General features: G+C 23.6%; 8 protein-coding genes across 8 annotated transcripts; 4 read left to right on the top strand and 4 right to left on the bottom strand.

Annotated features, from left to right (window-relative positions):
• Positions 1-48: 48 nt before the first annotated feature.
• On the bottom strand, positions 49-1,098 carry EHI_099290 (aminoalcoholphosphotransferase, putative; the record flags this gene model as incomplete). The annotated part of the gene is made up of 1 exon (XM_649204.1): positions 49-1,098. The coding sequence occupies one exon, from the start codon at positions 1,096-1,098 to the stop codon at positions 49-51; it is 1,050 nt and encodes a 349-aa protein (XP_654296.1).
• Positions 1,099-1,375: 277 nt separating this feature from the next.
• EHI_099280 (importin alpha, putative) lies at positions 1,376-2,875 on the top strand (the record flags this gene model as incomplete). Its single annotated transcript, XM_649203.2, has 1 exon — positions 1,376-2,875. One exon carries the CDS (start codon positions 1,376-1,378, stop codon positions 2,873-2,875), a length of 1,500 nt encoding a protein of 499 aa, XP_654295.2.
• Positions 2,876-3,110: 235 nt separating this feature from the next.
• On the top strand, positions 3,111-4,526 carry EHI_099270 (uncharacterized protein; the record flags this gene model as incomplete). The annotated part of the gene is made up of 1 exon (XM_649202.1): positions 3,111-4,526. The coding sequence occupies one exon, from the start codon at positions 3,111-3,113 to the stop codon at positions 4,524-4,526; it is 1,416 nt and encodes a 471-aa protein (XP_654294.1).
• A 192-nt stretch (positions 4,527-4,718) lies between these two features.
• Positions 4,719-6,128, top strand: EHI_099260 (uncharacterized protein; the record flags this gene model as incomplete). The annotated part of the gene is made up of 1 exon (XM_649201.1): positions 4,719-6,128. One exon carries the CDS (start codon positions 4,719-4,721, stop codon positions 6,126-6,128), a length of 1,410 nt encoding a protein of 469 aa, XP_654293.1.
• Positions 6,129-7,847: 1,719 nt separating this feature from the next.
• Positions 7,848-8,912, bottom strand: EHI_099250 (uncharacterized protein; the record flags this gene model as incomplete). The annotated part of the gene is made up of 2 exons (XM_649200.1): positions 7,848-8,798; positions 8,850-8,912. The coding sequence occupies 2 exons, from the start codon at positions 8,910-8,912 to the stop codon at positions 7,848-7,850; spliced, it is 1,014 nt and encodes a 337-aa protein (XP_654292.1).
• Positions 8,913-9,222: 310 nt separating this feature from the next.
• On the bottom strand, positions 9,223-10,831 carry EHI_099240 (clathrin-adaptor medium chain, putative; the record flags this gene model as incomplete). The annotated part of the gene is made up of 4 exons (XM_649199.1): positions 9,223-9,462; positions 9,546-10,400; positions 10,458-10,537; positions 10,726-10,831. The coding sequence occupies 4 exons, from the start codon at positions 10,829-10,831 to the stop codon at positions 9,223-9,225; spliced, it is 1,281 nt and encodes a 426-aa protein (XP_654291.1).
• An 820-nt stretch (positions 10,832-11,651) lies between these two features.
• EHI_099230 (uncharacterized protein) lies at positions 11,652-13,637 on the top strand (the record flags this gene model as incomplete). The annotated part of the gene is made up of 1 exon (XM_649198.2): positions 11,652-13,637. The coding sequence occupies one exon, from the start codon at positions 11,652-11,654 to the stop codon at positions 13,635-13,637; it is 1,986 nt and encodes a 661-aa protein (XP_654290.2).
• Positions 13,638-14,324: 687 nt separating this feature from the next.
• EHI_099220 (uncharacterized protein) lies at positions 14,325-16,282 on the bottom strand (the record flags this gene model as incomplete). Its single annotated transcript, XM_649197.1, has 2 exons — positions 14,325-15,881; positions 16,208-16,282. The coding sequence occupies 2 exons, from the start codon at positions 16,280-16,282 to the stop codon at positions 14,325-14,327; spliced, it is 1,632 nt and encodes a 543-aa protein (XP_654289.1).
• Positions 16,283-17,487: the final 1,205 nt, after the last annotated feature.

Genomic DNA, 17,487 nt, shown 5'->3' with positions numbered 1-17,487 from the left:
AATAAGTAAAATTATCTTTTTTTTTCACTTTAAAAAAGACCAAATAATTCAAATAGTAAATGGATGGAGTCTTAAAACTTTACTGAACACAATAAACACATTAATGACCAATGATAATTCTGATAAAAATGCAAAACTAAATCCAAATACTATTAAAATAAGTGTTGAAAATGAGTCTATTCCAGTTAAGTTACCAGTAATCAAATTAACATTAGAAATATTCACAAGATAAAAATTAGAAAATAACATAAAAGTAGAATATAAAAAGCCAATTCCTGGACGATCTATTTGAAGAATATAATGAGCAATAAAAAGTTGAATATAATGAGTTAATAATAATATTGCAGTAAACATTTTAAGTTGAAGAAGAATTGATGAATTAGTTTTTTTCATCATAATAAATAAAGCAAGAAGAAGAATAATCATAAATGGATAAATTGTTTTAATTAAATTAGAATAATTTCTTACCTTAACTAAAATAGTAATAACATTAAGTAAAGCAAATATACTAAGTATAATAACAATAAATGTATTTAATGATAAATTTCCTAATTTTGTTGTTTGAAAAATTGATGGAGTTAAATTAAAAATTGTTCTAGTTATTTGATAAAGAATTAATACACATAATGCTTCAGTTGGATTTAATATATATCCAAATTCTAATTTACCTTCAAAATATACAATAAAATGATTCATATAAAAAACTATATAACATTCAAGTATTAAAATCATTTGTTGTGTTTGATTCATTCCACATTGTCGAGTTAAAATAACAATAATTAATCCTGATGTAAATGCATCAATACCATGATCAACAAGTTCTCCTAATGCACTTGAAGATTTTGTTCTTCTTGCTTGCATTCCATCTAAACTATCAAATAATTGATATAAAAATAGTAAAATCCCAATTAATACATATTCATATCGTCCAAAAATATTAAGATAATGCACAATCAAAGCTAGAAGACATGAAATTAATCCTAAAATACTAATAATATTTGGAGCTAAATTTCTTGGTATTAAATAGGTTAGAATTGGTTGGTATAAATATTCTAAAAGAATAAATATATTTAATAATAAGAAGAAATATAATAACATTTTTTATAAAAGTAAAAGAAAATACAAACTATTAAAAATGTAATTATTCAATAATGAATGATCAATGCATGAATATTTATGTTGATGAAGTTTTTCTGTATTCTTTTTTGTGAAATAAAGATCATCGTTGAAACAATACATCTCTGTCTTTTCACTTAAAAAATGATTTATTTAGAACATAATTCAACAAAATTTTCAAGTTCAACAAATTAAAAAATATAAAATTATGTTATTCAAAAAACACAAACTAAAAACTAGTAAAAACAAAATAAAAGGAATGTATAGAAAAAGTTCACAAAGTTTAACAGATGTATGTAATAATAGTTATTCAATACATTCAACATTAAGACAAAATAAAAGAAGACAATTATTAGAATTAAAAAGAAAAAATAATGAAAAAGAAGAAGAAGAAATAAAGAAAATAAACCTAAAATCAGAAGAAACATATTTTAACGTAAATGATAAACAAATACAATTACTTTTTAATGGAATTCAAAGTGATAATTATGAAATTATAATTCAAAGTATTAAAATGTTAAAAGAAATTGTTAAAAAAGCACCAGAAGTTTCAAATGAATTTGAAACAAGATTATTTGATATGATACTTATGACAATAACTATTCCTCGTATGTTACAAATATTTCAAAAAGCTATTGATAATGAAGTTAAAATGAATATACTTTATATATTAGTTAATGTAAGTTCAGGAAATACACAACAAATAATAAAAATGATTCAACTTGGAGTTATTGAACAACTTCTTCCATTTATGTTAACAAATCAATTTAAAAGAGATATTTGTTGGGTATTTGCAAATTTAGCATCAGAAAATGTAAAATTAAGAGATGAAGTAATGAATAGAATAATTAATGTATTATTATGTCTTATTAGAGATAATACAGAACAAGCAATGTTTGTTGAATGTACAAGACTAATCTCTAATTTATGTTCATTTACACCAAAACCATCATATTCTATAGTTACTCATTTTATTGAATATCTTATCCATGCAGCAACAATGAATGATTCAACAATTGTATCACAAGCATTACTTGGATTGGATTATTTATGTGAAGAATCAATTTATTGTCAAGAATTAAAACAACCACTTTTACCACTTTTTATTAAAGGAATTAAAAGTGGAAATGAAGAATTAATGATAGTAGTATTACAATGTATTGGAACTTTGATTTTAAATGATAATACATTTGCACAAGAATTAGTAAATAATGGATTTATAAATGAAATAATAACAATTTCAGATTATATAACTGATAAAATTACTCCAATTCTCATGTATTGTTTAGCAAATATTGTTGCATGTAAACAAGGAAATGTTGGTTTACTCATTGTAAATAGTAAATTATTTAAAAATATTCTTGTTGAAATAAATACATCACCAAATCATGATATTGTTATTGAAGCAGGATGGGTATTAATTAATGTTCTTGCTGTTATTGATGAAGATGTTATGAATAAAATATTAAATATTGATATATTTGATTCATTTTATAGAATACTTTCTATTTCATATAGTGGAACATATGATATCTTATTTTATACTTTGAAAATAATCATAAAAATCCTTGAGGTTGGAGAAAAAGAAAGTCATTTTCATGGATTTAATTGTTATCAAACAATGTTAGAAGAAAGTAATTGTGTTGGGTTATTAGATGGTATGAAAGAAGACTGTATTTTAAGTGTAGAAAATCAAGAACTTATTGCAGAAATTGAAAAGTATTGGGAAGATGATAACAATCAAATGGAATTGAATTAATTATTAAGTCTATTAGTTTATATCTTTTATTGAAGTATTATCTTCTGACCTTTCTATTTTTTTTAACTTCTTAATCTTAATCAATAACTCCTTTTCTAAAATTATCTGGTTTATTAATAGAAAAAATCCTTTAAAGATAATACTATCTAAAAATAACTTGGAATATTCTTTATATCTATAAATACTGTTGAAGAAAAGAACAAAACTAAAACAAAAAATCTATAAAAATAGAAAGATGAGTGACCAGGAAAAGGATGATTCATACACTTTGACTGATGAAGAAACAAACAATGAATTTACCTCTGTTGAGAATTCAACACCTAGTAAGAGTCATTGTTCTGAAGAAACACTAAAAATTGATAAAAAAGAAAAAACTATGGAACTAATCCAAGAGAAACAAACATTTACAGGAAATGACCATCTAACAACACCACCAATACAACCTACTACAAATACATTCAATGAACCAGAAAAAAAAATAAATGACCAAACAAAAAAAAAGAATCAATCTCATCATCAAGAAAAGTCATTTACAAACAAAAACGACAACCCTAAGACAAATGGAATTAAAGATATTTTTAACCAAAAAAATACTAAAGAACAATCAGACTATTCATCTTCAATTGAACTACTTCAACCACCTGTTGCTTTTCCTAAGAAAGATGATAAAATAAAAATTGGGCGATCAAAATCAGAAAAAGAAAGAAAAAGTCTACAAAAAGACTTATCTTCTACAACAACTTTTCCAAAACAAAGAAACCAAAAAGAAACAATTGGATTATTACAACCACCACTTCCTATACAAACAACAGGTCCAACACAAAAATCTAATTCATCTCAGAAAAGAACTTTCCAACATATTGTTCGTGATATTATTAAAGAAAGAGAATCTTGTCGTACATCATCTTCAATTGAATGTGAAACAACACGAGATGTACCTAGAGATATTTCTAGAGAACAACAACGAATGCCTTTAAATCAAAATCTTAATCATTATAAAAGAGAAGAAATTCTTAATGTTTATCCACAACAACCTCTTCAACCATCAGCACCTAAAAGAATGTCTACATTTAATACTTCATTTCCTTCTGTTGTTCAACAACCAGAGATGTTTTATAGACAAGAACCACTTCAAATAAACCGAACAATTCAACAACCACAAATAGGACAACCAATTTCATTTAATCAAAATATATTTGAAGTCTATGAAAAATATTTTATGATGTTTGGAGCATTTGTAGAATGTTGGCCAGATGATGCATTTACACAATACTCAAAACAAGTTGTCAAGAAAATAGTAAAAGATTATATAATGAAACCTGAATTATTTCAAACATGTCCATTACATATTAGAAATCAAATTTATTCCTATACAGCATTAAAATATGTACTAAATCAAGTGAGAAAAGGATCATATGAATTACCATTTGAACTTGAATTAATGTATAAAGATGGATGGGAAAGAAGTTGTGATGTATGTTTATTAAAAGAAATGGAACGATGTGGATTATGTTATTTTGAAGGATATGTTCAAAATGATTGTATTAATTATGTTTTAACTCAAGTTATGAAATTAAGTCAAGAACAAAAAATATCTTTTATTCAACAAAGATGTTCATTTTTATTAAGGTGTATTATTTTAAAAAGGTAGAAGAGAAAAAGTAGTTAGAAATGAATTTCTTTTGAGTATAAAAATTCAAAGGAATGTATTGATTTTAAATCTTCGTATAACATTTTTTGGATATTAAATTATTTTTTTCTTAAAAAAAAATTTTGTTTTTTTATTTTAGGGTTTAATTATAAAATTTTGTTGTTCTATGAATAATCAAATATCTTTCACATTATGAGCGAACAAGAAGTTTTGAGATTTGTACGTGGACAATTAAATAGAATTTCTGAAGGTACATTAGAAGGAATTATTGGAACAGTGAGTGGGTATTATCAACAATATCCAAAAGCTTTTGTTACACAAGCTATTATTACTTGTTGTATAAAAACAATTAATGTTATGTCAGATTTAACAGAACAAGTGTTATTATTATCTGCATTTATTTCAGGAATATCTGGTGCAGTAGAAATTGGAATTTGTGGAGAATTACTTCAACAACTATTTCAAGAACCACCAACAGGATCAGTGGCAGTATTTTTATGTGGATTATATTATATGAAAGTAATTGATGAAAAACTATTAGTTGAATTATTAATGGAATCTATTGAAAAGAATAACTTTGATATAGTTATGGCAATAATTCAAAATGGAGGAAATAAAATAAGAAGTGAAAATCCAAGATGTTTAAGAGAAATGTTAATAAAAGTTAATGAAGTAATAAAAGGGAAAGAACTTAGTGTAAAAGAGAAATTTGTAATTGAAAGTTTAAATGATTTAAAGAATAATAAATTAGTTGGTAAGAATGAAGTTGTACTTGAAAGATATAAAAAAATTATTGGAATTGTTTGGAAAAAATATGGAGTTACTAAAGGATTTGAATTAAGTGTTGGACTACAAAATATAACTGATAAAACAAATAAATGGTGGGAAGCTGGTTCTGCACATTCAGAAATGTTTGTTACAGCATTAACAAATCAAGGAGAAAGTGAAACAGTTGCAAAAGCAAGAGAACATCATATGAATACTGAACTTAGAAAAGCAATTTTTATTGCATTAATGGGTGCAATGGATTATGTTGATGGATATCAAAGAATACTTCAACTTGGACTTCATAGAGAACAAGAAAGAGAAGTTGTATTTGTTTTAATGTATTGTTTAGGACAATCAAAAACTTATAATAAATATTTTGAACTTATTGCAGAACAAATTATTCAAAAGTCTAAAGCAAATAAATTTACTTTTCAAATTGCATTTTATGAAAGAATGAAAGACTTAGAAAAATATGGTGCAAGAGCTGTCATTAATTGGGCAACACTTCTTGGTGTATTAATTTCAAAAGACTTTCTTGGATTAAGAGTTTTAAAAGGAATTAATTTAATTACACCAACTACTATGGAAACTGTCTTTGCAAGAACTGTTTTACAAAGAGTTTTAGGAGATGAGTCAATGGAAAATGTTACAAATGTCTTTACAAAACTTATCACTTTAAAAGACGTTGATTCATTGAAAATTAGAAAAAGCATTCATCTGTTTTTACTTAAAAAAATGGGAAAATGTCAAGACTCTTCTCAAAGACATCTTATTGAAAAAAGAAAACAGATGATGATTAAGTTACTTAATTCATCTGTTGATGCATTAATGTAATATTCTTCTTATCATTTATGATTGTTTTAGTATTGAGTTGATTAAAGAATTGTTTTTAATTCAAATTAAACTCGTTTGTGTTTTTTTTTTGTTACATTAAACAAATATTTTGTTCAGATTAACTGAGTTATATTCAAGAACGTCTTTAATTTCTTAAAATACATTATTTTCTTCAGTTTAATGAAATAAAACTACTTGGTTGTGATTTGTTGGTTTAGTTATATTGTTTATAATTAACATTTAATAAGTTATATTAATGACACAGTGTTTTTGTCTTTCTCTGTATTGTTTTATTTTTTTTTTTTATATTAAACAAGATAAACGTTCATATTGAGTTAGTGTTAAGTTAATAACATTCATCATATAAAATGAAATCTAACATCAATTGTATTGTTCATTAAAAATAAATATAGGAAGAATATGAAAATTTGATATGAACCAAGTCTAGTCGTCAATGTATGTAAATAATCAATAGTTATTTGAATTTGTTCATAGTTGATAGTGATGTTTGAAAAGAAATTAATAAAAGACATTTATATTATTGAAAAGAATGATTTAAAGACAAAAAGAATCAGTGAGTGATATTATCCATAAGATAAAAATAAAAGAAAACATTGAAGTTGTTCCAGAACCTTTTTTTACTACAAAAAATATTGTAATATGCTATTTCTTTTCAACCACAGAAGTAAAATTTTTCTTTCTTATTCATTTTTATTAATTTATTCATACAAGACATATGACATAACAAACATTAAGAGCAAAATGAATATATCAATAGTCTTAGTTATTGAAAAAAAAAGAATAAAACAAGTATTAAAAATAAAGAATAGTGTAAACAAATATAAACAAATTCAATGAGTAACAGTTTAAATTCATAAAGTTGAATCAAACCAGTCAATTTATATATTCATATTACTAAATAACATCTTAGTCATAAAGAAAAATTATAAAAACAAACACAAATAACAAGTGGCATTAAAAATCAAGTAAACAACAGATTAATATTAATGAAACAACAATAAATAAACTTACTAGAATATATTCAAGACATTCAAAAAAAATCAGACATATGACTTAAATGAATCAATTCTTGTTTCATATTAGTATTTAACTCTATATCATATTATAATGTTTAACTGAACCAATAAATAATGTCAAATATATATAATAATGAAATAATAGTTGTTTTTTTCCCATAATTAAGTAACTTTATATATGTTAGACTATATAAATTGAAAGAATAATCAGACACAACAAAGGAATGTAAAAAGAAAACACCTATGATATATTGTTTTTGTATTGAGTTTCAATGAGCAGATATGTTAAAACTAATTGAACTAGTCATTAGCTATTTTTTTTTAGGAATGAGAAATAATGAAGTATTTATATGAGAATATAAAATTCTAATTTATTGTGTTTTTATATATCAGTGTCTATCAAAAAATTATGGATTTGTGTGAGTTTGTTATGACTTATTGAAATTATATGTCTACTTTATACTTTAAATACTCTTTTTAGTATTACATCATTAGAATTATTGTTCATTAACTCATTTCAACTTTAATTAAATAAGTATATGTATTAACAGAAACCATAATTTATATAAACTAAATCAATTTAAATACCTAGAGAATATTACACTCGATTTTCACAATTAAATAAAGTAAAAGATTTTTAGACAAAAGAACTTCTTGAAAGAAAAATTAAAATTCTTTTCCTCTATTTCCATTGCAACACAAAAAGATATTTTACTCTAAAGGTTGAAGGATAATGATTACCTGTGAATGTATCAATGTCTAAGGATTTAATAGTATAAAACTCATCAATATTTTGATATACAAAAGATTTTCCATAATGTTTAATATAAAAAGCAGCGTCTATATCAACAAATTTTTCAGTCTCAAGGTTAGACATCAACCATAATGCACTTGTATTAGTGGTTCTTTGAAATCTTCTTGGTTTTATTCCACGACATCCACCAAGAGTACAAATGAAATGATTTGGATCATTTTTAGCATGGACAAGATGTTGACCTGTTTTTGGAATTTGACCAAAGTGACATCCAAAAACAAACCCATTTGAAACACTAAAAAGAAATGTAATATTTTGTTTTCCACTGATTTTGTCATTGAAATTTGCAGTAGTACCTAATTGATGAACCGAATAAATTAACTCACACTCACTTTTACCAACCCATTTTTGAAGGTTTTCAATGTCTAATACTGAAATGACTGTTGCTAAATGATTGAACTTACTTAGTTGTATTGGATTAAGAGGTTTTTGTGTTACTTCATTTCTCCAATCATGTTGGATTTCTTTGACTTGTTGAGCAAGATAATCAAATTTATATCTTTCTTGAATCTTTTTAGTTTTTATTGACGGTAACAACGAAGTTGAAGAAAATTGAAGTAATCTATGTTTCATGTTATGAGGAAGAAATTTGATAAAACTGTCGAAGAATGTTTCTGGACAATGGCATAATAATGAAAAATCTTTCTTGGTTGACTCAATGAATGTGGATATTTCTTGAAGGTTATCTTCTGTTATTGAATAACGTCTATGAATCAAACTTGCTAAAGAAAGAGATGGGTTAGTAAGTAATGCAAACAAACCATCTTGTTTTGTCTTAACTTCAAGAACTTCATTTAAGATAACATCAATAATATCATCCTTTAATAGAATTAATTATTTATTCATACATTAAAAAAAAAAATAACAAACAATGATTGAATTAATGTCATTCATTTCAATAAATAACTGGTTAATAGAGTCATCAATTGTCATAAAATTTAATAATTTTCCTGTTGATTTGTATTTCTTCAAGTAATGACTTTTTGTTTTAGAATAATTAACATATCATTCAAAGAAAGAAAAAAGGAAATCAGTTTTAGAAGAACAAATTTTCTCTACAGTTAATTCAGAGACTCTAATTTAAGACATCACCTTTCCATTATTTAAGAAATAGACTTAATTCAAGATTTTTAATTGTTTTGTTGAAGAAATTATGGGTTTATTAACAATAAAATATGAATAACAAAATTTTAGTATTAAAGTTATTAAAAATCAAATCAATTGAAAACGATTCAATTCATGATTAAACTTTAATGAGATATCTTCCTCCATAAGTAGTAAATTTAACTCCCTTTCTTACTTGATATGGTTGATTACAATCAAGATGTTTAAATCTTAATCCAGAAGCAGCATAATTAATAATTTGGAAATTCATTGAAACTTTAGTAAATGTATCAGTGTCTTCGTACATTGAACGGTTAACAGTACCACTAATAGTTGGGATGATTTTTGGATCATGTTTTCCAATAGTCCATATTAAAACCTATTTTATTATTTAATGTTTCATTATTATCATTTAGATGTATGAACAAAGAATTAATGAAAAGAATTAAAAATAAAACAAACATGTTTTATTCCATCAAAAATATATTTTCCGGTATTAACAACTAATTGACATGATGTAACAGAAACTGGGAATTCTATGACAACTTGTTGATTAATTAATTCACTTTTTAATGGTCCACTTCCAAATCCAGCAATATTATTTGAATAAACACTTAATTCAACTAATCCTTGTGAAGAAGTATATTTAACAGAACCACCTAATTTAATTGGAGCTTGAAGAGTACCTCTTACACGATAATTAAATAAAGTAAATTTTCCATCAGGTGGAATAAAGGAAAGAACTTTTTGTTGTTCCCATTTTCCAATTCTAATACATGGATGGAATGAAACATCATCCATAATTTGTGGGTTGTCAAATCTTAATGTAACATCTGGAATTCCACTCAATGAAGAAATACAAACTACTTCTCCTAATACTTCTGTTCTTGATGCTTTTCCTGTTACAAGATTAAAAACTGTAGAAATACGTTCATTAACATCAAATAAAATTTCATTTGTTTTATGAATAACTCCATCTTTTCTCCATGGAAGAGTTCTTGAACCTAATGCATCTTTATCATAATTTACTGATAACTCTCCTAAAACTGCTTTTTCTATTTTTTGAGATGTTGTATTTTCATTAAGAAGAGCATCAATAGTATTTGGTTCTGTAATAAATGGAAATCCTCCATCAGCAAGTTGGTCCATAATTTGTATGAGACGGATATAATCTTGTTTTAATGTATTATCATTAAATGATCCATCTGGATAACAATATTTTAATATAATACGAATTCGTTGAAGGAAAGATGAAATAAATAATGGTGGAACATCTATATCAGTGACAGCAATAAAATAGACTGAATTAGATGGTAACTAATAATAAGACTTCTTATTATTTAATTTAAGAATAATAAGAAAAAAAAAACAAACTTCACGACAAAAATGGAATAAACAATAAGTGTTACAATTGATTACTGGTGGTATATTATTATAAATTGGAATAGTAGTTACTACAAAATGTGAATATTTAATATTAACATTAAATCTTTTTTTTTTATTTTATATAGATATAGATATATATTTATTACATATACTTATAAATGTAACGTATTTTTTTATTTTATGTTATATCAAATTAATGATAGTAATTTTCACCTGAATTTGATTAAATAAAAAATAATTAAATATTAAAACAAACATTTATCATAAAATGGAACAAGAACACCTTTATCAATTGTTTTTCCATAATTTTTTTGGTAGATAATATCATTTGAACAATTTACAATAAACAATGCTTTGATCATTAGTTTGATTATGCAGTTCCTTTCTTCTTAGAACTTTTCTTCTTCAGAATTTTCTTTCTTTTCTTTTTGTTTTTTAACCTTTAGTATTTAGTTCTTTTATTGTTTCTTTTCTTATTGTTCTTTTGGTTTTGTCATTCTTGCAAAAATGCTATGGTTTATAATTTTTTTATTATAAAATACCATTCAATAAGATGGTTGCTTCAAAAATATGATTGTTTATCTTAGAACAAAACATTATATAGAACAACTGTTGACTCTAGATAATTGAGAAGATTATTTCTTATCATTAATGATTTGTTCTTCTTATTTCTCTACAAAATAAATCTAATCTTATCTTAATTACCTTTTGTAAGATTTCTTTTTAGTTGTTATCTGTTCTTTCATTGGTGTGATAGATAATGAAAATGAAGTAATTTGAAGAAAAGTGAACAACCAATAAAATAAAAAACAAAAATTAAGGATAAATAATGTTATTTCTATTCTAATATTACTTTCTTTTCATAAATCAAAATACTTAACAGAAATTTCAAGTCTTTCTTCCTTTTCCTATTTTCATTCAACTTTACTTTTCATTACTTTTATTCCTATAATATTCATAATTAAAGTTTAAGATATTTTAAAAAAATAAGACACACAACTCAATAACAAAAATTATTAACAAGAAAAGTACATATTATGAACTTTAAACAACCAAAAGAAGAATAAACAATGAGTTGATAAAAATATATTATATATATTTATCTCAATAAGAAACTTCCAAGTATTTCACTTTTTCCAAATTGTTTTTTTTAACTGTTAATATCATTTTTGAAATAAGAAGATGCAATCATTTCAATTAACTCATCAAAGAAGAAGAAAAGCTGTTTCATTAAATATTCCATCACATCCATTTTCATTACTTAGTCGTGAAGGGGCAATTATTCCTTCATTAACAGAAATTATTTTAGATGCATTTAGTCGTTTTGATGAAAACTTTTCATCATTATCACAGTCACAAGAACCATTACCTTTACCACCATTACTTGCTACAAAATTACTTCAAGTAGTTTCAAATAATCCAAATGCAACAGATATAGATTTAAATATTATTATGTATAGATTACTTGCATCAGGTGTAAATACAATAACATTAGATATTCATAACACACATTTATTAACACGAAGTACTTGTCTTAATGTATTTCAATTATCATTATCATTACATATTACTACATTAGATATTTCCTTTGCCAGAGGTTGTTCATCAGATGAATTAGGAATTATGTGTAAAAATTTTCCATATTTAAAACATTTAAATGCATCAGGATGTCTTCCATTTGATGATTTTTGTTTATTAGCAATATTACAATCAACACCACCATTAGAAACACTTAATGTTTCTAATTGTCCAAGAATTACAGATTATGGAATACAAAATATTTCAAATGTAAATACATTACGTATTTTTAAAGCAAATAATACACTCTTAACAAGTAAAGGATTACAATATCTTCATGACTTAATTGAATTAGAATTATTAAATTGTAAAAATCTGACTGATGATTGTCTCTCTATTCTTTCAAAAAGAAATTCACATTTATCTTCTGTATCTATATCTTCACAAAGATTAACTGATAAATCAATTCAATCATTCTTACAAAAAATTCCTGAATTAAATTATTTAAATTTAACAAATTGTGTTAATGCTGGAATACTTACTTTATCTCAATTATTTCATTCTAAATTCAAATTAACTAATTTGAATTTATCTAATTGTTTTGGTGTTTCTGGTGAACATCTTATGAGGTCTTATAATCAATTATATGCCTCTTCTTTATTTTCTTGGTTAGCTGATCTTATTTATTTAAACATTTCTGGTTGTACTCGTATTTCTACTTATTTCTTAACAAACATTTTACAAAACACTCCAAATTTAAGAACATTAATATTAGATGGATTAACTGTTGATGAACCTTCTATTCAGTCTTTCCTTCAATCAAGTTGTGTTGCAGCAAATGTTACTAGAAGGTCTGTTGTTAGAAAAGGTGGAAAATTTTCACCTCTTACTTTATCTTTTAAACAATGTAAAATGAATGAACAAACATTAATTAATTTCTTTAGTGTTAGAGGATGTGATTTAATTAGCATAAATCTTAATTCATGTTTTGCTTTAACTGCTATTGCTTTAACTGTATTAGGTGATACTGCACATTCTTTAACTCATTTTTATTGTACAAATAATACTACTCTAACTGAAACTGCTTTAATTCAATTTATTTATCGATCCCCTCGTCTTAGAGTATTATTTTTAAGTGGTACAACAGCAGTAACTAATAGAGTAATATTAGCTGTAAGAGATTCATGTTTAAATTTATCTCATTTTGATATTAGTGGTTGTGAAAATATTACTCCTGAATCTGGTGTTATTCTCTCTGGAATCCGTTCATTACAATATCTTGATATCTCTTTTACTCCTTTTACTCCAAATCAAATTCAATTCATTATTAATGCTTTACCTAGAATTACTAGTTTTTCTATGCAAGGCATTACTTATAGTGCTCCTCAATTATTTTCTCAAGAAGCCCAATGGATGAATGTAATGAGACTTAATTTCTCTCAATGTAGTGATGCTTTATTATCAAATATTTCTGATTTTTGTCCTTTATTAACTACTGTAGAATTACGTATGTGTGTTAATGTGACTGATTCTGGTATTCAAATGTTACTTAATAAATGTACAAAATTATTAAATATTGTTCTTACTGGTACTTCAGTCTCTCAACAAGTTATTCGTTTTCTTTCTTCTAAAGGTGTTTCTATTTTATAATTAAAACTATGTCTTTATTATTCTTTGTAAATATAATTTTGGTTTATTTTTTATCTTAAATTTAGACATTCAATAAAACAATTCAATTTATGGAATTATTATTCTAAAATTATATCATTCAAAATAGTTAGTAATATAATTAAATACTACCTTCAAAGCATTTGTTAATATAAATGAAGAAGAAATAAACATAATATTTAACATAATAAAAAAAGAATTAATACATATTTTAAAAAGATTAAGTAAGATGAATAATTAAATAAAATATTTATTTCACCAATTCATTATTGAATTGTAATTTATAAAAAAATTAACAGTTATTTAATAATTCCATTATAAAAATAAATCATAAAAAATCATATTTATATTTTTAAAAAAGATTGATAAAATGATTATTATAATTGGAATTGAATATTAAAAATTTTTCAAAGACAAAATCAATAATGATTTTGTTGATATTTTAAAAAAAAATATAATAACAAATAATTTACATTTGAATGATTAAATTTATAGTTAAAAAGAATATTTTTATTAAATGAGTTAAAGTATTTTCAAATATAAATATTTCATTGAGAAATGAATGGAAATAATTAATTGATAAACAAATATCAATAGATAAAAGTGAAAGAAAAAAAAATAAAAAGAGAAATGAAATTGATTTAAATAAAAATAAAATGAATATAAAAGTTATAAATGAACGTTTGATCTGAGAGATGGAGTATTTGCAGAAACACTAACAGGATATACAGTTTCACTAGAATCTAATACACTACTATCACAACCACTTTCATCACCACTTTTCTTTTCTTTCTTTTTCTTATCGAAAAGTCCTAAAAATGATCTAGATAACCTGTTCTTTTTCTTTTCTTCATATTCACTACTAATACAAACAGATGCACAATTTTCTCTTTTATAATAAGAATTTTTACCACCATCTTTATCTTTACCTTCAAAAGAAGACAATGAACGAGCAACAGGAATTTCATCATCTTTAACAAACGACTTTCGTTTTTCTTTCTTTTTATCAGAATGTTTTTTATCTTTCTTTTCTTTTGTATGCATTTCAGCAAGACGTTGGTTTTCTTGTTTTTCTTTAGCCATCTCACGCAAGAAACTCATTACATCCATTTCATCATCTTGTTCGTTTTTACTTTTCAAGTCATCAAGTCTAATCTGAAGATTACAATTTTTTAATTTTTTAGATTTTAATTCTTTTTTAGCGTTTTCAATTTGTGATTTAATTTCTTCTAATTCTTTAGACTGAGCTTCTGCTTTATCTAAAGTTTCTCTAAAGCAATGATAATAATTCATAGTAAAATTTGCTATATTTTGAATTAATTTATTATAAACTAAAAAGTCATCATAACAACAAGCAGGTATTTCCAAAGCTTTTAATAATTTAGCAGATACTTCATGACTTAAATTTCTTTTAATTGGTAATATAGAAGAATGAAGTAATAAAATCAAATTATTTAATTGTTCAAAAGGTTTAGGATGTTGAATAATTTCAGCTTGATTAATAATTTTATTAAATAATTCAGAAAGTCCATTTTCATCAATACAATTTCTAAGTAATAAAACATAATTTTCATTAGATTTAAATTGGAATGTTTTAAATGTTTCAGCGATGAATTTAATTTTATTAATATTTTGATCAATTAATTCTTTTTTATACACTTTTCTAAGTAAAACTTCATTTTGAAGAAAAGGGACAATACTTTGTTGAATAAAAACAGCAAATAATTCTTCATATATTATTTGAATTTCTTGTTTATTTAAATTAATAGTTTCATGTTCAATAATATACTTTAATATTGAACAATATTCTTTTGGTAATTGTTCAATATTATTTTTCATTGACTCAATCATTATTAATATAATTTCTCTTAATGTCCCTAATGACTGGTTTGACATTTCTATCATTTCTTCTGTAAATTCTTCTTTTGGACTTTTTAATAATTCAATATTAAGTTGCTCAAAATATTCTGGGGTTTCAATTATTGGTTTACATATATTTCTTTGAAATTCATTGACTTCTTGTAATGAATACACTCGATTAAATATTGAATAAAACCTATTAAATTCTACTTCATTTTTTTCTTCTAAATATGCTGTTTTTAAATTGCAATTTTCTTCTTTAAATGCCCATAAAAATAATTCTTCTATTTTTCCATAGTTTGAAAAATAATTTAATACAATACTTGCATTTTTAATACATAATAAATCTTCAATATCATAAATTAACTATTTTATTAATATTATTCCTCTTTTTTTTTAATTTAACGCCTTAAAATTGTATAACTTCTGGGGTTTATTAAAAACTATACTTTAATAATATTTTTATAATTAAAGTATAGTTTAATCAACAAATAGAATTAAGTTAACACTTATACAATTTAAAATAAAATCTGGGTTAAAAATCAACACTATGACCTTTTTTATGTTTATAATAAAATTGTATTAAGTCATATACTCATATTCAAACAACTATTTAGTCGTAATAAAATAAAAATAATTGTATTATATCACCCAGATAGAATAAATTACTAATAAATAAATAAAAAACAAACATTACGACAAATAGAAAGTAAAAGACCATTGTTTGTGGAGAACAAGAGTGAGTTTAATGTTTCAATGTCTATCATAAGTCTCTAATGGAATAAAGAAATTAGATCAAAAGATTAAGTAGGGTAGTAATAGTCAATTTAAATGAATTTATAAAAATGAAAATAATTTTTATTGTTCCAAAAATAGAACAAATGGAAATTTATTTATTGAGAGTTTACACCCTTTTGCTATCTTTTTTTCATATGTTATAGACTTGACTTAAAGATAGAAAGTTAAGAATATAAAAACAAGAAACAAATAATAATTGGTTGAGTGCTAAATTACTCATTTGAAATAATTATTTATATAAATACTTTCGGGTATCTCAGGTGATATGATTATTTCTTATCAACTCATAAAGATGAGTAGAAATAATGTCATATCTTTTGATTTCTGCTATGACTTTTTCTAACTTATTGAAAAGACAGAGAAATAACAGGTTATGCGATGATTGTAAAAGTGAAGAAACTAAGGAAATCTTAAAAATGAAAAGTGAAGATTTTGATAACAGGAATCTATTAATATAAATATAAACACCGATTTTCTTTGCCTAAATTTTGAAACGCTAACGCCGCACAAAATCCATTTGATAGTACGTGGTGCCAACTCATCAAAAATCAATCGATAGTATTCTATTTTAAAATAAAGGAAGTTAGTATTTCTTCCAAAAACTCCAAGTCAATAACCTGAATTAATTCAAATTTAATATTTTTAGTATAATTATTGATTATTATTTTTTTATTGAAACGAGTATTACAAAAAATTAATAAAATTTTTTGTTATTTAATTAATATATTAACAGATTAAAATATTTCTTAATAACAATATAAATCTTCGTTTGAAATAATATTGAGAAATATTTTTTTTGTTTGTTATAAATATAAAAATAGAACACAAAAATATAATTATTTCATTTTTTTTTTGTAAGAATAGAACATTTTTCAATAGATCAAAAATATAAAGGGTTAATTACTTAAAGCGTTTGATTAAAACCCTTTTTGAATCAAATTATTTAAAAATCTTTTGATAATGTTCAATTTCTTTTTATTAAGTAAAATATGTTTTTATTTTTTAACTAATTTACATTATAAAATCAGTGAAATATTAAAAAGAATGTATTTTTAACACTTCATTTTTTTTACTCAAAAAAAAGATATTTTTTTATTCTTTTTTTAATCAACTTCAGAAGTATTATTAAATTTATAATAAACAAAAAATGTCATATTTCTTATTTTTTTATTAT

Source organism: Entamoeba histolytica, genomic scaffold (genome assembly GCF_000208925.1).
Source record: "Entamoeba histolytica HM-1:IMSS scf_1104750517793 genomic scaffold, whole genome shotgun sequence".
NCBI classification, from domain to species: Eukaryota; Evosea; order Mastigamoebida; family Endamoebidae; genus Entamoeba; species Entamoeba histolytica.
This window is presented reverse-complemented; position numbering and strand designations above follow the sequence as displayed.